The sequence below is a fragment of the Daphnia magna genome, linkage group LG4, assembly GCF_020631705.1.
Source record: "Daphnia magna isolate NIES linkage group LG4, ASM2063170v1.1, whole genome shotgun sequence".
Lineage (NCBI taxonomy): Eukaryota > Metazoa > Arthropoda > Branchiopoda > Diplostraca > Daphniidae > Daphnia > Daphnia magna.
Window position 1 is genome coordinate 5,856,557 of NC_059185.1, and position 23,162 is coordinate 5,879,718.

A 23,162-nucleotide genomic window follows, 5' to 3' on the forward strand; every position below is an offset into this window, starting at 1 on the left:
GGCTTTCCCGTTCAAGGAAGCCGTCGGTAGTTTAATGTATGCTGCTAATACCACTCGCCCCGATATTAAGTACGCTGTTGGCCAGGTTGCGAAGTTTGCTCAGAATCCCACTGCGGAGTACTGGTCTGCTGTGAAGCATATCCTTGCTTATCTTAAGGGCACTTTCGACTTTGGGATCTGCTTCAGCGGGAGTTCTAGCACCGGCATTCTGTCAACCTTCTCCGACGCTGACTATGCTGGATGCCTCCAAACTCGTCGCTCTACAACCCGCTATGTCCTTATTTTGAACGGAGGTCCAGTTGCCTGGACCAGTCGCCGGCAGCAAGGCGTTGCCACTTCTACCGCCGAATCCGAGTATACGGCCGCATTTGAGGCAACTAAAGAGACTGTGTGGGTACGCAATTTGCTACGCCACATTGGTATGGAACAACAGCTCCCAACTACACTTTTTTGCGATAACCAAAGCGCAATCAAAATGGTTCACAATCCCGAGTTTCACTCTAGAACCAAACATATCGATGTACATCTCCATTTCGTTCGTGAAAAGCAGGACGACAAGACAATCTCCATTCAGTATGTTTCAACTCACGATCAATTAGCTGACATCCTTACGAAGCCTCTTCACCGGGTAGCCTTCGAGAAACTGCGCAATGCGATCTCTGTCTCACGTCAAATTGATTCAACGCATCCAATCGATCGTCCAGTCCTTGGTTCATTCACTGAAGAAAAATGATGTGCTCAACTTTAATCCCAGACATCATAGCAGAGAACAAAGTTCGGGCCAATTGCCAGTATCGTTCGCCTAGCTGCTATTTCTCAACTCACATTCAACTCGAAAAAGAAATTCAGAAAATTCAATTTTATAAGTTCATTAGTTTTAGCGGGAGTGTTGTTTCCTAGTAAAACCTAATGCTTCCCCCCTTTTGGTTTCTCAGTATCTTATGTACGTTCTTAGTTCTCAGTATCTTATGTACGTTCTTAGACCGACGACTGATGTTCGTACGGTCATCTTCTCTATCTTTTTCTCTGACTCAGTCTACTTTCACTGAGGGTCCGATATACTTGTGTTTGTCTTTCTCTTACACATCTATAATAAATCTGGTAATTACAATCCTTCGTTAAATATCCCTTGTCTAAAGTCAACACATCTTACCATATTGCAGAGTGGGCGTTCAGGTCACCTCCGATCACGTAGCTGTTGGTTGTGGTTGTGGTGTTTCGGATTTTCTAAATTTGCCGGATTTGACTCAAATCCAAATCATTGCGTGTGTTTTGAAATCCGTTCCAAATCCTAAGCTCGAAAAAATTAGCAAAATCCAATCCAAATCAAATCCAAATCCAAATCCAAATCATTTTAAATTTGAGAAAATCCGATCCAAATCCGATTCAAATCCGATCCAAATCCAATCCAATTCACAATCCATTGTTTATTTTATGATTGCAACATGTAACACATAGTTACATACAAGTTCTTCTACATATTTCTGTGTCAAGGTAAAAATTTTTAAGATTTCCTTTTAATTTTTTTTACTTTAATCCCTAATTTAATATCAAATTAAAACCCAAGACTTAATTGGATTAGTTTACTTTTTAATAGAAGTTTTGCTAAAAAGTCTGTTGGATTAAATCTTTTTATTTCTGAGTATTCTGACTGACAATGGTGAAAAGAGCAACAAAAAAAGAGTTAGCCACAATTCATCATTTGTGTTTGACAGGAGTCACAGGACTCATAAGTTTCATGTTTCGCTTTATGAAAAGCATTTTCGCGAAGAGAGGAGGCTTAATGCGATTTCTTTTAGCCGATGCAATGTTCGTGGCGGTGCTAAAGACCCGTTGGATCTCTCCTCCCGAAGCGGACACCCCGAAGAGCTCCCTTGCTATCAAACCCAACAACGGGAATCGATGGGCGTTTACTTTCCAATAACCCAAGGGACTAAAGCGCAAGTCAGAAGTACAATCATTGTCAGGAGAATCTGGACCACTTGACTGGTACACTGGTTCTGAGAGGTAGAATTCAAATTCATCAAGGACCTTTGATGCGCTAGCAGATTGAGCCCTTTTCTGGATGACCGTTGAAAATAGAGCCCGAGTCAAGGTTTGGCGCTTAGACGGAGGTGAATTCATTGCCCTACCTGCTGTGCCCTCTTGAATTTCTTGGGAGTCTCCTAAATTATAAAAACCAAATGTTTACTATTATGATTCGTTTTTCGGTTAAAAATGGTCCGTACGCAAATGTTTGTATCGGTATTCCAGTTCGGATCTAATGGACTGCAAGATATCGTTCTCGACAAGACCAGATGACTGAATCCACTTCGATTTGAATCTTGGGTCCAACGTGGCCCCTAGAGTAGATAATCCATATAAAGATGAAAATTATGTCAGCGACAAAGCCATTAGAAAATTAGGGTTTCTACCTAGAACAAAGAAATTGTCCTTGAGACAACCATTACATACACTCGACGATAGAAGTTTTCAATGCTTCGGCAACCTTCTTGCATTCTTTCGAGGTGATGGAACTGCAATCTGGATTGAGCTTCGGATCTAGAGTTACTCTATTTGACACATCCAAATAGGCGGGGATGACAAGTCCGATGGTCTCATTGGCTTTCTGGAAAGCATCAGTGGCTTGTTTGATTGGTCCAAGAAGAAGTAGAAGCTCTTTAAGCATCTTAATCTGACTCTGGGACAAACTGCCGTGCTTCTTGCAGGCGTTCAACTTTTCTTGGAGTGAGGGGCAGATTTCGATGGCTTGCATAAGCTTTTCGATGAGATGATATTGAGAGTTCCACCTGGTGTTATTCATCATGGGAAGCCAAAAGTGGACAAGCTTGTCAAGTGTTTCGCAGTCCAGAACGCTCTTTCGAACAGAACTCACTATCTTACAGGCCAGTTTTAAGGCTGAAGAAATTGATGTTCCCTGAATTAAATAAAAAAATTGGCAACATATTTTCCAGAAAAATATTAAACTAATAGGTCTTACATTTGAGGCTTTTAAACCATCTTTAACACTTAGTTGAATAGTGTGTGCAACACATGACGAACGGAATCGCGAAACCAGGGACGGTCGATTTTCGGAAGTCGTAAAGTATTCTGTTGTTTTGTATTTGTCCAAACATTATATTCCTTGTTGCGGAACCTCATGTGGTTGCCGAAACCCAGACCAACCCTACTCCTGTCTTCTTGTCAGACAGAAAAGTTGTCTGCTAGCACTTGATTCTCTGTGACTGACAAGTGTGATTGTGAATATCTTCTTCTCAATTCAGTAAGGTATTAACCCTGTTATTTGATCTATTACTTGAGATTACATCTAAAGGTAATACAATTACTCTGATAAAACAATACCCCATTTCATGTTACATTTACTTTGCAAATTACACTCGACAGGTTATGGGCCCAGGTTCACGTGTTCTGTAACGACACGAAATGGCTAACCAAATGATTGAAAATCACCTGAAGGATGTTAATCATGTGCCCAAGTTTGACGGCACAAACTTTCGTGAATGGAGTTATGAACTTAGACTTATACTCCAACAGTTGGGTCTACTTGGACTCGTTGAAGCAAGAGTTGGACACACTCTGCCCGATGAGGTAAAATAATTCTCATACCACTACATGTTCAAGTCACATTCATTCAATATGTATTCCGTAATGACTTGTGACACACACGTACAGTTTTCTTTTGTACGATTCACACACATGCTCACATGTACGAATCTAACTCATGCACGATTCACACACATGCTCACATGTATGAATCTAATTCATGTACGATTCACACATATGCTCACATGTACGAATCTAACGTATGTCCTCATACACATGCCCACATTAATGAGATACCATTTCTCGCATGCCATTTATACACACATGACTAAAGATCTATCTCTCTTACAGATAAGAGACAATCCAGATGATCCTGAACTTATCACGAATGCTGCTCAAATTGATACGTGGATCTTGAGAGATGTCACATGCAGAAATTATATTTTTGCCACTCTCACGAAACCAATGAAGGAAGGTCTCTACTCCTGTGATACGGCAGCAGCCATGTGGACGAAATTGGATTCACAGTATCGACTTAGAGCCGCAGAGAACTTACATCTCCTGTGGCAAGAATTTTATGACTTCAGTCATCAACCTGGTATGCTCAACTTCATAATGCATAACTAAAGAACTAGAACTCATTCTCATTCACCCACTTATAGAGGATGACATGACAACTCACATCCGAAAACTTTCATACATTGCCGATAAACTAAGAGAGCTTGGACAACCTCTCCAAGAGATGCAACTCGTGACTAAAGCCCTGGCCACTCTTCCCGAAAAATTCAGAATTGTCAGATCTGTATGGGCCAACGTTCCACTTGATGAACGAACTATGGACAATCTTTTGCAACGTCTACGGTCAGAAGAGAATGTACTCAAGTCCTATGAAAGACCTGATGACTCCAGCCAAGCCTTTGCAGCCCGAGGTCATACACGAGGAAAAGGTCGTGGAAATAGACGAGGTAGCAGAATCTACCATGGAGTCAGCAACGGTTTTGTAAACCAACACTCATCACGTGACGACGTCAAATGCGGTTACTGCCCACACTATGGCCACAAAACTCAAGACTGCCGAAAGAAGAAAAGAGATGAGGCAGAAGAGAAAGCAAACCAAGATCGAGCACTACTCTCATCTTCATCTTTTGACCCAAACAGTGCATTTGCCTTCTTCGCTGACTCACGGGCCACCCAGCATATGTCGGACCAGAAAATTTTATTCGAAGACTTCACGCAAATTCAAACTGGAACCTGGTCAATCTCTGGCATTGGGGACACGCAACTTCAAGTACTGGGAAAAGGCCACATCACAGTCACTGCCCAAGTGAACAACCAATCATCCACCAGAGTTATCAAAGATGTCCTTTACGTGCCTGGCCTTGGTACCAACCTCTTTTCAATTGCTGCTGCTACCAACTCTGGATTGGAAGCTCGCTTCTCCAACGATATGGTCTCTATTCATCGTGGTGATGAACTCGTGCTGACAGGAAAACGTTCCGGCAACACTCTCTATCTACTAGATCTCAAACCTCACACAGCTTCAATCACCCCAACGCGGCGTATCGACTCAGCATACAGAGCCGGTCTACGAGCTTCACTACTAGTCTGGCACCAACGATTAGGACACATGAATCATCAAACCATTTTAAAGATGGTCTCCGAAGAGCTCGTATCGGGTTTACATCTGACAAATGAAAAAATCCCGAAAACACTGTGTGCTGCATGTGAACTTGGGAAGTTCCATCGACAACCTTTGAAGATCGGAAGAACCAGAGCCACTCGCATTGGTGAATTAGTCCATTCAGATGTTGAAGGACCGATGCCATCTCCAAGTATTGGCCAAGCGCGCTACTATGTCCTGTTCACAGATGATTTTTCTGGTTGGAGAGTTATCTACTTTATGAAATGCAAATCGGAGGTACCTGTATGTTTTTCGTCTCTTCATAGCCTCGCTTCTAAGTGAAACAGGAAAAACCATCCGCACGCTACGCTCTGACAATGGAGGTGAATACAGTGGAAACGACTTCAAGAAATTTTTAACTGAGAAGGGCATCCGCCATGAAACCAGCGCTGCAAACACACCAGCTCAGAATGGTGTTGCAGAAAGATCGAATAGGACACTACTGGACGCAGCCCGCAGCATACTTCTTGCAAGCAATCTACCTTCTACACTCTGGGCCGAAGCCGTCGGTTATGTGGTTTACATCCGGAACCGTGTATTATCCAGCACCATAAAGATGACCCCGTTCGAAGCGTGGAATGGAAGAAAGCCAGATGTGTCCAACATCCGAACATTTGGATCAAGAGCGTTTGTACGATGCCCAAAAGTCAAGAAGCTGGATGCAAGATGTCTAGAAGGGGCATTCGTCGGGATAAGCAACACGCAAAAGGCCTTCAGGATCTACATATCTTCCCCACCAAAAATCATCGTCAGCCATGATGTTAAAATTGATGAGACCGTCATGTACAAGATGCAGAAGGACAATACTGCACTTAAGTGGATAGAAACTACCAAAGAGATACCAACACCGATTGCTGATTCCATGGATGACACTACGACTAATCTCACTCCAGAAGCCGATCCAGCTGATGATCCTGTCGATGCTGATGCTGATGATGCTGTCGACCTTCCCATTTCTACCCTCGACCTGGCCCCAGCATCGAGTCTTTCCACAGAAGCCCCGGACCGTGAAAAGGAACAGGAAGTCATTGTAATGGAAAACAACGAAAATAATTCCGAAGTCCCTATCGAAGTAGACGATCCAGCTGAATCAACAATTGGCATCCGCAGATCATCACGCCTACCCTGCTACTCCAAGAAATACCTAGCGTTCAGACAATCACTAGGACTTCCAGCTGTATCTTTTGAAAAATCTGAAGAATCCAAGATGTGCCCTGCGGAACCATCCAGCTATGTTGAAGCAACTTCGGGTCCGGATGCTGACCATTGGATTCCGGCGATATTCGACGAACATGAATCCCTCATCAAAAATTCCACATGGACCGTGTGTGAACTTCCACCTGACAGAAAGCCGATAGAAGGAAAATGGATCTTCACGTTCAAACCTGGCTACAAAGAAGTAGCGCCAAGGTTCAAAGCCCGATTTGTGGCTAAAGGTTACTCCCAAATTTACGGTCTTGACTATGTTGATACTTTTTCGCCAGTAGTAAAACCCTATTCACTTCGAACAATACTTGCTATTGCTGCAGCCAAAGACCTGGAGATGGTTCAGCTAGACATCAAGACGGCATTCCTAAATGGCGACCTTCAGGAAGAAATTTACATGAAACAGCCAGAAGGGTTTGTCATCGCCGGGAAGGAGAACCAGGTGTGCAGATTATTGAAAAGCTTGTATGGATTGAAGCAGGCGTCTCGAGCCTGGAATCAAAAATTTCATGCATTTATTATGAAATTTGGATTAACCCAAAGCCAAGCTGACCCGTGTGTATATTTCCAACATCAACGAGAAGGGGAGATAGATGAGGTGCTGATTATACTCATCATTTACGTTGATGATGGAATCATCCTGAGCAACCGCAAACAAACTCTTACAGACATTCTGGATCATCTGAAAATGGCATTTGAAATTCGCTCTCTACCTGCCCACCGATTCATTGGCGTTGACATCATTCGAGATCGTCCCAAGCGAATGGTATACATCTCTCAACCAGAATACGTCGTCAAAATAGCTGAAAAATTCAACATGTCCACCTGTACACCACTCACCATCCCTGCTGATCCATGCTGTAGACTCTCACCTGAGATGTCGCCTCAAAACAAGGAAGAAGAAGATGAAATGAAAGCTGTGCCCTATCGAGAAGCGGTCGGATCACTTATGCATATCATGGTTATGACTAGACCTGATATTGCATATGCCGTAGGACAAGTAGCCCAATACGCTCAGAAACCAGGAAAACAGCATTGGCGAGCAGTCAAACGAATTCTGGCGTATCTCATCAAAACAAAAAACTTTGGGTTACATTTTGGAAACACTAGTACTTCACTTATTGGTTTTTGTGATGCAGACTATGCCGGTGACTTGCAGACACGTCGCTCCACTTCCGGATTTGTGTTCCTTCATCTTGGAGGTCCTGTCTCTTGGGCCAGCCGGCGCCAACCATGTGTGGCACTCTCGACAACTGAAGCCGAATTCGTTGCTGCTGCAGATGCGACAAAAGAAGCCGTTTGGTTTCAACAATTACTGTCAGAGCTCGGAATTGATGCGCGTTCGACTACCATATATTGTGATAACCAAAGCGCAATTGCCCTTGTAAATAACCCTACTTTTCACCAGAGAACCAAGCATATCGATGTTCGTCTTTTCTATATCAGAGAGTTGCAAGAAAGTAAAAAGGTCAACATAGTCTACCTAAACACGGAACAACAGATTGCAGATATTCTGACTAAGCCTCTTGCAGCTCCAAGATTCGAAAAGCTTCGAGATGCTTTGGGAGTAATTTTGGTACCTGTTTAGAAATTAATGTTTGAGGGAAAGTGTTGTTTTGTATTTGTCCAAACATTATATTCCTTGTTGCGGAACCTCATGTGGTTGCCGAAACCCAGACCAACCCTACCCCTGTCTTCTTGTCAGACAGAAAAGTTGTCTGCTAGCACTTGATTCTCTGTGACTGACAAGTGTGATTGTGAATATCTTCTTCTCAATTCAGTAAGGTATTAACCCTGTTATTTGATCTATTACTTGAGATTACATCTAAAGGTAATACAATTACTCTGATAAAACAATACCCCATTTCATGTTACATTTACTTTGCAAATTACACTCGACATATTCATCAAAGACTTTTTCAAGATCAAACTTCAGTTGAATGTATTCTTGATCCTCGCCATCTACCGGAACTACTCCCCACAACTCGGTTTCCTCGTCGATCTCCAATTCCAAGTCAACCCATCCGTCAACATCGTCGTCATCGTCGTCATCATCGTCACACTCGTCAGTGTCGTCGGTCATAGGCATTCCACCGCGAGATGGTGCAGCCTCCCAGCTGGGTAGACTGGTAGAGAAAGCAGACTTCATGTTCGATGTGTTACTTGTCATGACACGGATGACCTAAGTTTAAAAAAAGAAATCATGTAATAAAAATATTTAAAAAAAAAATATATATATATATATATATCTTCCAAATGCTGTTCGTTTTTATCGTTAAATAGGGGAACATGTATTTACCTTGTTGGTTAATTTCCATTCTTTCACAACCGACTCATACTCGGCATAAAATTGCTGCACTGGTATGCCTGCCTTGCATAGGCCGTAGACTTAAGAAAGCGTTGAACGGCTCCTAATCCTCGATCACGCCCGTGCAGGAAATGCCTAGGTACCCCCGCATAGTTTTCGAAGACCACAAGTCCATTATAATGGAGGTGGAATTGACACGTTCCAGCTTGTCCCTTAATGCAGCCTTCATTTCTTCAAAAAGCTCATCGATAAGCTTTCGGAGTTTTTCTGGGGACGGTATTTTGTAATCAGGGTACAAAGCCTACAATAAAATAAATAATGTATAAACACAGGTCATAGAAAAGTAATTTTGAGTATGAGGTTTAGTTTTACTTACCGAAATTAACGATCGGAAGCCTTGCCTCCTGACAATATTGAGCGGAAGATTGTCCGTAATCACCATCTGGCACAGAAGCCTATCCAGCTGCACCTTCCTTCCACGGCTGGGAACTCGATGGGAGACAAATGACCTGATTGATGGTTGCTTCGACTCCTTAGAGGACTCAAAAGAATCCCATTCTTCTTTGTGGAATCTTTGGAGGTGTCGAATAAAGTTGGAAAATGATCTCTTGATGCCCATGTGGTACTTGTTGTCAAGGCAGAGGTTGCACTTTGCATAGACTCGCTCCTTAGTCTTTCTCCAGTTTGAATAGAAGTGGCAGCGATAAGCTGGCCACTTCACACACTGGCTATCTGGCATGGCCACCGAGTCTTTTGGAGTCTGAGGTGCAGCTTCAGATACAGTTTCAGACTCAGGTTCATCTTATTATAAAAATAATTGTAGTTAATATTAAACGTGTCATAATAAAGATGGTTGTAAATACCTAATAAAGCTTCATCGAGTGTTTCACAATCATCTTCTTCATTATCAGCTCTAGGTTCTGGCATCGAACTCGAGCTAGCCCTGTTGGTAAGGCTTGCCCCTTTATGGGCACGGGATCGTCGTTGCATTTAGATGCAAGTAATAAAACTAACAAAAAATCCAAAAAAGATTAGAAATGTAAGTACAAGAGCCACAATAACTATTTTTTAGTGACCACAAAATAAAGATATGGCTGCCTAGTGCCTAGTGGAATAAACGGCTAACTGGTAGCATTCCTTACCTTCTAATAGTTTTAATAAACGATGACGAAATCACGAAATTTTTCAATCTAATAAAACGGTAAAAAGTATATGTCTGGTCTTACACACGATGGAGGTAAGAGGATCAAGTGCAGAGTCTGCAGACGACAAGAAAGGTAAATACTAAACAGTGGCTGGGTGGTACAGGAAAAAAATTCTAAATTGGAAAAAAATCCGAAACAAATCTTTATAAAGGATTTGGATTTGATTTGAAAAAATCCGTGTTTTTTTTGTGGGGATCAAATACGATCCAAATCCAAGCCATTGAAAAATAGGCCAAATCCCTCAAAAATCCGGGAGGATTTGGATTTGATTGGATTTGGATTTGATTTGAAAAAAAAAAATCCGAAAAACTGGTTGTGGTGTTGAGGATGTCTATGATGTTTTGTTTCGTGTTCGCGTTCCCGTCTGGGCAGTATACCGATATGATGTCAATTGATTTGTTGTTTTTTAATTTTATAGTTGTTTCTACTGCTTCTACGTTTGGTGTCTGGGGGAGTATCATCGGGGCTGCTTGGATGGATTTCTTCACAAGGATCGCTACTCCTCCACCGTGGGTCTTTCGGTTTAGGTAAAAGGTGTTGAATGCGTTAAATTTTGGTATGTATTCGTCTCTCCAAAATGTTTCACTTAGTAGTACAATGTGTGGATTCAAGCATCTGATATTTAAATTCTTAGAGTTTACTTTTGTAGAGACTGCGGGCGTTCCATTGGAGGATTTTAAGTGGTTTCGTCATTTTCGGGCCTTTTCAGTGGTGTTGGTGGTTGACATATTAGGGGGTCTGGCTAGAGGTCGGTTGGCTAGCAGTAGGGCTGTGATTGTGGCTAGTTGTTTGTGATTTGACTCGAATCCTGTAGCCATGTCCTTCTTAATTTTTTCGATTGTTTGTGGCAGCTCTACGAGGGGGGCTATTATCTTTTGAATGCCCTGGATGGTGGTTTCCAGGATTTCGAGTCTAGCGGTAGTTTGGGGGTGGTGTACTGAGATAGCTTCAATTTGTAATCTCAGTTTCGCGACTTCCTTCTTTGTGTCATCCTTTTCTTGGTCGGGGTTTGCGGTGGAGTACATTTTGGGTAGTTGGGGTGGTCTCGCTGGTTCAGGGCTGCTTAGTAGTTTGCTCGCTTCTGCAATTGGGATTCTGTTTTCGTATGTGAATTTGATTATTTGTTGTCTGTTGCTGTACTTTGGGCAATCAAGGGTTCCAGCTGCATGTCCAGGTTTGGCGCATGTAGGACATTTTGGTGGGGTTTTGCATGGGTCTGATGGTGGGTGGATTTGTGAGCATTGCTTGCAGATGGGGGGGGGGTCGTGCAGGTTTCTTCTGGGTGTCCAAATGTCCAGCATTTACGGCACAGTGCTGGTCTTGGGATGAACTGTTTGACGGGGAAGATTTCGTGGGCCATGATGACTTCTCTGGGGCTCTGCAAGGTTTTGAAGAAGAGCATGACTGTTTTCAGTGGGGTTTTACTGCCATCTGGTGCTGAGGCTGTGAACCATTGTACCTTCGTGAATCCTTGATCAGCCAGTAGGCATAAGATGTCTTCTTCTGAATCTTTGGTGGGGACGTTTCGGATCACTCCTCTGAGCGAGGCTTCAGACATGGCGAGGTTGCATTTAATTTCAAATTCTTTCAGTACCTTAAGTTCCATGAGTTTCCTTTTTTGCGATGATGATGTTGGATACACAATAAGGTATCCTTGATGTATCCACTTTGTTCCCGCTTTGACTTGACCGATGGTGTCTGTTAGGACGTTCATGAAGGCCAGTTTTTCGATGATGCCTAGTAGTAGGAAGGATTTTGGCCTGTTGATGAGGTGGATGACGATCGGTGCACCGCTGCATGGCTGGTCGAAGAGGTCTGAGTATCGGGAATGTCCGGGTCGTGGGCTGTGGTTGTCCTTGTTGTTCTTGCGTTTCACGGATGGTTCTTCAAAATCCATTTGTGTAGTAATGTCGATGGCACTTGATGTTTCTGATTCACGCACTGGGTTGATTGGATTCATGATATAGTGTTTAGCGTGGTCGGTTTGGGGGTTGGGGTAGGTGGTATAAGATAAGGGTATGGAACGAGCCTGAGGCGAATTGTTTTGCGCACTATTTTAGTCCCTATGTAGGGGCTAGGCCCTACATAAGGCCTAGTGGTGGCAACCTAGTTTTTTTAAAACTAGGTATTATTATTACTAAATACCTAGTATTTTAGAAAAAATAGGTATTACTAGGTTACTTAACCTAGTAATAAAAAAAATTCATCTAGGTTTCGAAAAAAACTAGGTTTTTACTATTACTAGGTAACTAGATAAAGTACCTAGTTTCAAAAATTACCTAGTTACTTAGTTACCTAGTTTGGACATTTCTCTGTTTATACTTCCAAATCACATAAACAAGAAAAATACAACAAGTTGCAACTGAATTTTTTCTTTTTATTAAAATTTTAGTCCCGCTTAGATCAACCCAGATAGGAATTTCTGTCCCAATCGAGTCCCAAAGACGTACCAATGGGACGTCTGAAAAAGGCTCAAGTATAAGACATCTCAAATCGGTCCATTCTAAACAAAAATAAAGTCATTTGCATCGTTACGCGATAAATTCTCACAGTCCCTTGTGGATGTACCTTATCCGTACCATTTATTAAATTGTGGCTCCAACAAAACACTTATAGGAAATGTTTACACTAATCGAGTCCTTTGTTTTTACTCGGATAAATTTTTCATACTCATCGTTTTTGACGTCATGCTCACTAGATGGCTTCAGCTTCAGCATTCAATAGTTTTTTCACAACTTATCTATTAAAATTCTCGTCAACGTCGTTCTTTAAATTTCTCCATATTCAAAATTTATAATCAGAGACAGTATAGGTCTATACGCATAATTTTTTCAAATATTTCAATTTCTTTGGTCATAGAAAGCTATGATATGGCAACGCTTCTCTTCTTTACTGTTCCACTTCAGTTGTCGTCTGCTTGCAACGTCATGTGAGCAATGTAAAGCTTATGGAATCGTCGACGAAACAATTTGATTATTTTACGTCATCTCCTTGACTTGTGATCGTTATGACTGCTATAGGTTTAACTGGACGGCAAAAAAGAAGAAAACTCCAGAATCATCTGTCTTTAACTAAAGGGTTGTATGATAACGACGTATTTGTTGAAACAACTCTATTTCTCTGGTTAATGTGTGGGAAAATAGAGATGTGGTTCCCGAGAGTGACTTTAGTGACCATTCAAATATTGACGTAAACTCTGACAAATCAGAAAGAGAAAGTGGAATTAATGGAAGTGATTTTCATCCATTGAGTGAAAGCGACGGAGAATTCTATGTGGAAGAAAATGTCGAAGTAATAGACATCTTTTATGATTGTGAATTTCAAGATGATAGGGATGTTTTTTTTAACTGTGCTGTAAATGTTGTTGTCCCGTGTTAATCAAATTATTGGAAAAAGAAGAAGCCTTATCTCTGTTAATTTAAACCTTTTGGTCATTTAACTTGAAACTGATCTCAAAACAAGAAGTTTGTTTATTTGAGATTTCGGGAAAATATACAAAATTGATTTGTTTACAAATATCCTCTTGTTATAGTTATTACTGTCTTACTAAAGATGAAAAAATAAGCCAAAAATATATAGTCACATTACTGAAATTTATTTAGGAAAATCATTTATATTATACATATCCCATATGCATACCATGATTGAAAAACTGGTGTAAAGTTCGTACGGCCCCCGTCCAAGAGTCGTCCCATAGGCTGTACTAGGAACAGGAATTGGATGCTGGCAAGGCGGACATTGCCACATCCAAAACCAGTCCCAAACACAAGAACGTTAAATAACGGGGAGTCCATGGGACGTCGCAATCGTACCAACATGACATCTATGGGACGTCTTTGGCTCAGGTGTGTGTTATATGGGAATGTTAGGATAGAAGGGACTAAGCGATAAGAACGTAAATGGAAAATTAGAGACTGAGAATTCAAAAGTCAAAGGTTTTGTTGAATCAGCAAAGTGTTTGCGATTCTAATAAGACAGAGCAGACATTAGTTTTCTTGCCTTAGCAAGAGAGACCACTACACGAAAAGAGACGCTCTGCAGAGGCAGAAGTTGCTGGCATGGCCAGATACTGCAAAGCAATCGGAGACAAATTAGGAAATCTCCCGGACTTTTCTCTCCAGAAAACTTAGGGGTCCACTTCTTCATGAAAATCTCCTTTGTTCAAGATTTCAATGTACTCCTCTACCTCCCTTTTCAATTCAGCAATATTAGAATCTTCTTTTACAGCGGAAGATGAAGTGTTGACGATTCTTCTACGCTTGAACAGTTGAGTATGCGTATCTGAAATAGAAAGACAATATTGAAAATTTGAAGTTGAATTTTGAATATATACTAAGAAGAAATTCAAGGACTAAAAAATTTAAATCTAGAAAAATCACCTTTAGATTCCGGATGAGTCTCAGTAGTAAGATAAGGAGTTACTTCAATCTGCTTTGCTTCGGGAACTATGATAAGGCAATTTCCCTCAGCTATTTCCTGTTTTTTTGAATCCAAAAGTCTGCGCTTCCCTTCTTGAAACCCTTCTCCGGTAAATTCTAAAGTTTTATTTGGATGGAGTAAAGAACAAATCAAATAAATTTGATCAAATTCGTCATGTTTTACATCCATAAAGCTTCCAAATCGCATTTTAATCTTCGTAATCCCTACTTCGCATAATAGCCTCATACTTGCATCACGCTCCTTTTCTTTCGTGATTTGAAATGCTCTTCTAGGGACAAGATGGAGGGAATTACCGAAGCTGTAGTTGGATAAAGGTCTCCTTCGAGATAGGTGGTGGCCATGGCTAATGGTTTTAAGAAGAGAAAAATTTTTTTAACGTCGGACCAATCAAAATCAATTCCCCAAACGCGTTCTCGGCAAACAGATATAATGGCAGATTTCAACAAGAGTGCACGCTGAAGGACCAAAAAGAAACTATATCATCTTGTTTATGCTATTTTCAATAGCTTTTTTCCTGCTCTTGATCAAGAGCTTTTTCAGCTCTTGATTCACGACCCCAGAAGTATTTATCTTTTTGAACAATTTCAAGACTTTTTTTCGAAGTTTGCTTAGGCAGGACTTGCTTACATCCAAAATTTTGGATGCGTTTCCGGTCAAGTTGGACCGGAAGCTAATTTTTTATCATGGCCATGAAGTTATAGGTACAGTATCCTGCACAAAAAGTTAAACTATTAATATTTTTTTTACCCACAGAATACCTACTTTCTACTTTTTCAAAATAAATCGGTGTTCACCTTTTTACTTATACTTTTTTTGTGTTTTCTGGAATTTTTTATAAATGAAAGAAAATACAAACCCAAGCAATACCACTTTACTGGTCAATTAACTCTGCCAAGAAGGCATCCATATCATCGAAGTAACGGAATCATGGATTTTCTTCCGGGACCATCCATTCACGAACCTCAGGTTCTATATCCAATGGTTGGGGGAGTGGGGTCGGCATCACCGCCTCCACCCACGCACCAAATCCTTCAATACCTTCCAGGTTGGGGACCGGGGCATCTAACTCCGGCAACTCTTCATTATCCAATTCTGGGGTTTGGTCCTGGAGACCATGAAACCCGTTGATATCCAATTGGGCTGGCATAATGTCCCCATCCGGGGCCAACCCACCAATAACGGCAACCAAATCCTGGTCTTGAATTACTGGCATTGCAAAACCTCCAACGCGAAAACCTCCGGGTCAAACCCAGCAACTGGCTCGGGTGCTTGACCACCCTCACCGAATTCCTCCCGTTGATTAGGCAAAGCCATGCGGGCCTCTCTCCTGCCTTGGGCAGCTTGAAGCCGCTCATAATGAAGAGCACGCTCCGGCAACTCACGGTCAGCCCATAAAACAGTATGTGGCCAAATCCGCTCAGTGCGTGCACAGGTGGTCGTCATATCCTTCATACTACGCATTACATCCCGTGGTGTCCACGGAAAATTATATAAATTAATCAATTCGCCGAGATAGGCTGTGAGGCCAATCACTGAGCGACCTTCAACACAAAAAATACGAGCTAGGTACCGTCCCTTCCAGTTCCGCAACTCGGCAGCAAATGGATCCCGATGATTGTGGTTCCCGCCGGGGGCCACATCACAATCACCTACCAAATGGCAGCAATTTGCGCCCCGAAGGACATTAAAACTACGGCAGGTCAGAGAACCACTTGGGGTTTCCCGGGCTCCCTACGAATAGCAATTTAAATCCATACGGTCGACCCAGATGGGAGAGCCGAACGTATCTCGTGATTCTACTAGAACCCGCCCCTCATAGATCAAATGAGGCATCTCCTCATCGGACGTTGATATATCCATAATTAAAACAAATTAAAACAAAAAAAGCGAACAAGGTGTAGAAACCATTGATGAAGAAGCAAAATGAAACTTAGTCATTCTTGATGACATCAATCAAGTCTGCCATATCTGAAAAGTAGGAAAATGATATTTGGTGATGGAACTTTTTTACAATAAAAAAAATTCGAATTGTATAAGAACATTAAGAAAAATTTGATCATTGTACAATCTCTCGAGGCTTTTTCCTTTTCAAGACGAGCAACTTTCCATTTTAGATCATCATTTTCCTATGGCCAAAGAAATATAAGTAAAGAGGACAAAATACATGACTCAATCAGCAATAGCTACCTGTTACAAGCGACGTTTAACGCTAACATCTTCCTCCGTTTGTAATGAAGAGGGGTTGGCACTTTGTTCGCCCTCAAGGTCTCCCATTGTAGCTGCTGTACTGCTACACATATTTTCAGCGTTATTGAAATAAATTTGTCTACGACTCTGACGACTCTTTTTAAGATCACCCTCTCGTCCTTTGACAGACACAGCCCTTGTTTTGGTTGCAATAGGTGGTGTTGCAGTATTTCCTTTCGTTCGCTTTACTTTATTTGCCTGATGCTGGACATTCGTTGGACCAGTTGTCTTCTTAAACTGATTTAGGTTTTTCCTAAGAAAATCTTTGTCTTCTACAAAACATTGAACACGTGATTAAGTTTCAAACAAATCATGAAAATAAGAAAACCTTAAGTATACCTGACATCATGACTACTCGACCAAGTCTTTGTCCATCTTCAGACCCCTCAGCTGGATCATTGCTGTAAATCTTGTCATTCCAGTTATTTTTGGTTTTTTTTGTGCCACCTTAACAGAAAATAGAAAAAAAAAAGTTGTTGTATCGTAACTCTTCAGTAAAAGTTAATTGATGTTTACCTAATGGTGAGTTGTTCATTCGATAAAATCCAAGAATGCAACAGAAGTATGCTTTCACTCACACTATCTGGAAGTGGAGGTTTAATAATGGAACCAAGTGTTCCAACTGATGGAATTTTGGATTGATTAGATTTCACAGTAATTATTGTTGTCAAGAAGATCTGTAGTGAGAAAGGCACAAATGCCAGAGTCTCTTTTGGATTTTCAAGTTTCTGGAAGATATCATATAGTTCTGAATTTGTACTAATTTTTTTCAGGTCTTGTATGATTAGTTTTGCTGCTTCAACAATAGTTCGTAGTTTTTTTTTCTTCGGCCGAATCCAATCTTTTTTTTTCTGTTTTTGAATGAAATTCATGTACTATCCTTTCTGCAGATGCTGGCAAACAAATTAGAACATCAATTCCGTTGCGACTAAAAAAGGTTACATCACATCCAAAATGGTCAAGCAACTTTGACTTAATGCGTTTAGTAGAGTATGGCTCACAACCATACGAACCCATTAACTTGCTGAAATCTTTAATGGTGAATAACTCTTCGTCTTTCTCTTCTAAATATTTTACTGCTTGAAGAAAAGCCAAATTTCTCTCGTTGTCAGTGGTTTGACCAGGAACATGTTGTTCACTCTTTCTTTTCACTCCTCTCTGTTTAAAATCGTTCAAGTTAGAAGGAATTGCACTATTCGGATCAATAGCACTGGGTTTATTTTTCCCATTCACAAAACGCTGATAACAAGAAATATGATAACACGTCTTGTGTGTAAACAAACCACCAATGGCCATGACATCAGCCAACACTTCATTTGCCCAGCTGTCATTTCTAGAGTTGCACTTTTTTACAATTGTTTGTTCGAAATGTAAAGTTTGCACATAATAGATGTTCTCTTTATCATTTGGTTTTGGAATTATTTCGCAAAATATGCAGGCTGTGTTAAAAATATGAAGATTATTCCTCATTCCTATTTGTCTTGTTTCTTTGTCATTAGCACAATTATTTGACAGCACTTGTTTTGTAGCATAATCAATGTTTCTCTTGGACACATATTTTTTGCGACACTCTTCATGAACATAAAAATGTTCAACGAAATTTTTAAATTTAGAATTAGGTAGTCTTAAAACTGCAGATTCTTTTAAAGTTTTCAAACCTTTACTTGTTACACAAATTAAAAGGTTTTTTTCTTCAAAACCTTCACAAATAACACAACACTTCACTATTTCACTGTCTTCCATGATTGTTTTTATCACTATTACTTTACACTTCACAAATAAAACAAATTAATCACTCGCGGTTATACAAGACGCAATCAATAACAATAACAAAACGTAGGACTTTTAGTCTAGTAAAAATTGCAGTGGCCACCCAAAAAATGTCACCCTGGCGGGTGTATTGTAAAACGTTTGGGAATTTTGAAAAAGGGTAGTTTTTTCTAATTTAAATTACTTTTCTGCTGTGTTATTCTCATAAAATCTAATAAATGCAAAGTAAACTAGGTTATATGGGCTAAAAACTAGAGTATTTTGGGATTTTAATGTTATTTCGTTTATATGCAGCATCAATTTTAAGATGACTCGTACCGCCATAAGCGCCGTGTTAAACACGGCGAAAAAATTTATACGCGGAAACCGATTTGAGTAACTCTTAAATTCACAAAAAAATAGTAAATCTACATAAAAACATTGAAATTTGAAACACACGTTTATTAACATATAAAGTTTGATTACATGTACTCAAAACAATAAAATATTTACAATTAGACCCCCATTTCCGATTTTCAAATTTTCAATTGCAATTGCAAATTTATATGTGATCCCACAGTACGATTTTGTACGGGTTTTTTACACTTCCTTAAAAAGTAAGTATAAATAGTGCTCATTTAAAAAATTTCAAATTACTAATTGTCCTAGGTATACCCCCCTTTTTCAGCTAAAATGACCATACTATTAGGTCCATCGCAAAACAAGATTTTCCCTGTCAGATTGAGATACCCACAGCGAGTTGAGTCTAGTGATAGATGCATAAATTGTTTAGTCATTCAACGATACAGTAATGATAGCTTATTTATGCATTTACAAATAGTAGACTTATGTTCAATAATATATTTTGCAGATGCCTTGCAATTATATACGCAAAACTGTAAAAGATGAACATCAAGAGGAGAAACTAGAAATTGCAATCTGTGAAGTGTTGTCAGGAAGATCCTCAATAAGAAAAGCAGCTGAAAGATATGGCTTGGCCAAGTCGACAATTGGATCTTACTCAAAACTACACCACGCGTGTGGTTTGATACCTCCTGTAAATATCAAACGACCACAACACGCAACTCAAATCATTGCTGCAGCACTTGAGACGGAATTATCGGAATATTTGAAGGAATGTTCCCTCATAAGCCACGGCTTAAGTGTAGAAGACACACGGGGCATTTTATATTCATTCGCAGTTGCAAACCAGATCAGCATTCCGGATAATTGGAAGAAACATGAAAGGGCGTCTAAAGATTGGTTATCCAATTTTTTTAAATGAAACAAATCACTTTCTATTCGAAAACCAGAAGCCACAAGCCAAGCGAGGGCTGCAGGTTGTAATAAACCTGTCGCCATGCAGTTTTTCGATAATTTGTCCGCACTCATGGCAAAACATCATTTCAAGCCTAATGAAATATGGAATTGTGAAGAAACTAATGACAGCACAGTTAACCAACCTCCAAAAATGAAAACGAACGAAACAAGTAAGTTCATAAGTTGTCTTATTACGTCTCACATATACTAAACTTGTTTTATATGCAAAGGTGCAGCAGACAGTTTCAGCGGAACGGGGTGTGAATGTCACAATGCTTGCGTTCATAAATGCTGCCGGAGGCTCTGTTCCCCCTGTATTTGTTTTCCCTAGAAAATTTTTTTTCCAACTATGTTTGAAGAAGGGCCACTTGGCTGCCTGGGATTAGCACATGAATCTGGATGGATGACTGGCCAAAATTTTCACGCATCCCTCGTACATTTTCACACCTTCGTGAAGTCATGCAAGACAAGGCCGGTGTTGCTAATCATGGACAACCATAGCAGCCATCTGGACTTTCAAGCTGTTAACTTCGCAAAGAATAATGGAATCGTTCTCTTAACACTACCCCCTCATTGCTCTCATGTGCTGCAGCCACTTGATGTGACGGTGTTTGGCCCATTTAAGAAGGCAATTGGTGAGTGCCAAAATGATTGGCTTTTTCAAAATCCTGGTGGCAGGATTTCAATCAAGGAAATTGATGCCTTCTCCAGACGACCGTACCAACAGACATTCACGCCGGACAAAATAATAAAAGATTTCGTGACAACGGGCATATGCCCATTTAGTAGATTCGCTATTCATGATGCTCGCTATGCTCCTTCGTTGGTCACTAACCGTCCAGGTAATATGACATATACAATTTATTTTGTCTTCATGATCTCCAACGAGCTGTTTTCATATTTCAGCTCCAACCGATGACGCTGTATCCAGTACACCAGCTCCCGTATCAGCAATAGCTTTGCCAATTGATTCCGGGACAGAAGCTATACCAGTTGATGCGGGGACTACTGCGGTTCTTCCAATTAATGCGGTGACAGCAGCTCTACCAATTGAAATGGTTGCCCCAGCACCTAGACGGCACAAAACATGCCTTAGGAGCTCCTATGGAGTATTTTGTGGGAGGGATGGGACATACTAGGGAATGCCTATAAGCTGTCTGAAACGAATCTCCTGATGCTCCTGGTGTCACTCCTCACAAGCTCCAACGGATCTCCCGCTTCCTAAAGACTACCTTATAACCTCCTAGGTGTATCCCATTTGTATCTACACATTTTTATATACTTAATTCCCAGTAAGTTTGTACCCTTATTTTAAAATTAGAAAACATAAACATTTGCAAAGATTTCTGTATTTGTACATTTCTTTGTTTTACATAAAAAGAAAAATGACTTGGAAACTTGAAAATTGACTTAGGACCTTATTGATCCATAGGATCTTCGTAAGTAGCTGGAGATATTCCTTTTCGGTCCTGGAGATATTCCTTTTTTTGAATGATTACGTTATAGGTGGACAAAGTTTGTTCGTAGTCCTGCACCTGACCTTCCACAACTGCAACGGGGGGATGAGCCCAGTACAAAACGTTGTTCGTAGTCCTGCACCTGACCTGCCACAACTGTAAAGAGCTAGGTGATGAGCCCAGTACAAAAGTTGTTCGAAGAAGTCCAGTCAGTGGCTGCTAATATACCAATATCATAACATGAAATAGTACTTAAGTAATTGAATTTAAGTAAAACAATTTACCTACTGGTAGCTGCAATTTACAATCGACGACTTGGGAGAACAAGAATTCTCACAGACACTCCCGAAAAAGATCTCATCGAACAGGAACACAAGAACATGGAAGAAAAGAAAAGGAAAGTTGGTGAAAGTAAAATATAAAGAAAGGCTTGGAGAATGGAAAGAAGAAAGTAATTCGTGAATTGCTACCTAAAAAGAAACGAGTGGCTACGCAGAAGATTTCGAATGAAGACATTTCAGAGAATGATGATTATTTGGAAGCACCAGTCCCCCCATCTTTAAGCCAACGAGTTAGTAAAACCGGCCGAGTGATAATTCGGGAGATTGATTGTATTGAGTGAGATTTTTTGTACCCCAAATAAATGCTTTTGCCAAAATGTTAACATAGAAGCCGTCGTGATCTTGATTAGTCATGTGTGTTTGTATTACGGGAAACCGCGTCAAATGTTACAAAATGTCTTACAAATAAATTGTCAGTTCGTTTCTGTTTATTGTTATTTGTGTATCACATTTATTCCAGAAGTCAAATAAACAAGGTTTTTCACGAAAATTACCCCTTTGTTTTATTCATCCTGCATTACTAGTTTTATTGGGAAAAAGGTATAATCATACATCGTATAAATAAGGTATAATCAGTATTTGTTCAGGATCTGGCGTTTACGTATTAAATTTGGCGCTTTTATTTGGCCCCGCCCAAGCTCCGTCTCCTTCCTTTCTTGTCCAATATTACCACGAAAATTGTCCAGAGTGACCTCAGACCTCCACCCTCCACTATAAAACCAATTGCGGATAAACTATAGGATGCAAAATTTTTTTTTGACTACTTATTTTATGAGAATGACGCAGCTACAACATGGTGTACACAAAATAATTATATCTTATCTAATTACGACACAGTGAGAAATTAAGCGGTAAAAAACTTTCCAACTTTTTTCCGTGTTTTTTTATTTCGTGAATAACTCCAAAATAAATACACGGACGTTTATAAAACTAACTGACCATCAAGATAATACACATAACATACATTAAATTCAGCACATTACAGTGATTTATACTATTTATTATTTCACTGTCCAACATGGCCCGGTGTCCCAAGTGGGTCCGGTCTCCCCAAGATGAATGTGTCTGGGGGAGAAATTTTGGGAACAATTGGGCAACAATCTAATCCTTGTTTCCACGTAGAATTGGGAATTGAATAGGGACACTCACTATTTAACAATTTTAACTTATCTAAGTAACGAGTTTTCGCATCACTTAGGCCTACGAGTCCATTTGCATAGTCGGAACACGACAAAGTTTTACACTCAAACAAAAAACAAAACGGTGAATAACGTGAAACGAAACACTAACTTTTTCAACGAAACTTTTAAATTTATTCATATTTCGCACAACAAAATACAGTCATAGCAGACAGAATCGGCCGTCGAATGCTGCGTTGTGCGATAAAATTAAATGCAAAAAAAGATGTCGAACAGTAGGGCTCGGCCCCGATCACATTCTAATCGGGGACACCGCTACGCTTCCCCGATTAAAATGAATCGGGGAAGCTCGGTGCGGGGATTTCTTTTTTTGGTGCGGAACGGTGCTATAATCGGTGCTGCACCGATAGCATCACTTCAGCCATAGGGGGTTAGTCTTTTACCAGTGACCTTGCGTTCTGATAGGCCAACGAGAATCACGTGACTAGGGTCACATTTTGTTCTTGTTGGTCGCAGGGCAACTGCC

General features: G+C 40.4%; 1 protein-coding gene and 1 pseudogene across 1 annotated transcript; one reads left to right on the forward strand and one right to left on the reverse strand.

The window, feature by feature from the left end:
- Positions 1-1,698: 1,698 nt before the first annotated feature.
- LOC123471120 (zinc finger BED domain-containing protein 4-like) lies at positions 1,699-2,803 on the reverse strand. The gene is made up of 3 exons (XM_045172035.1): positions 2,455-2,803; positions 2,229-2,342; positions 1,699-2,165 (listed from the first exon to the last, which is right to left on the reverse strand). Exons 1-3 carry the CDS (start codon positions 2,801-2,803, stop codon positions 1,699-1,701), a joined length of 930 nt encoding a protein of 309 aa, XP_045027970.1.
- A 16,565-nt stretch (positions 2,804-19,368) lies between these two features.
- Positions 19,369-20,838, forward strand: LOC116920672 (annotated as a pseudogene).
- The last annotated feature ends 2,324 nt before the right edge of the window (positions 20,839-23,162 follow it).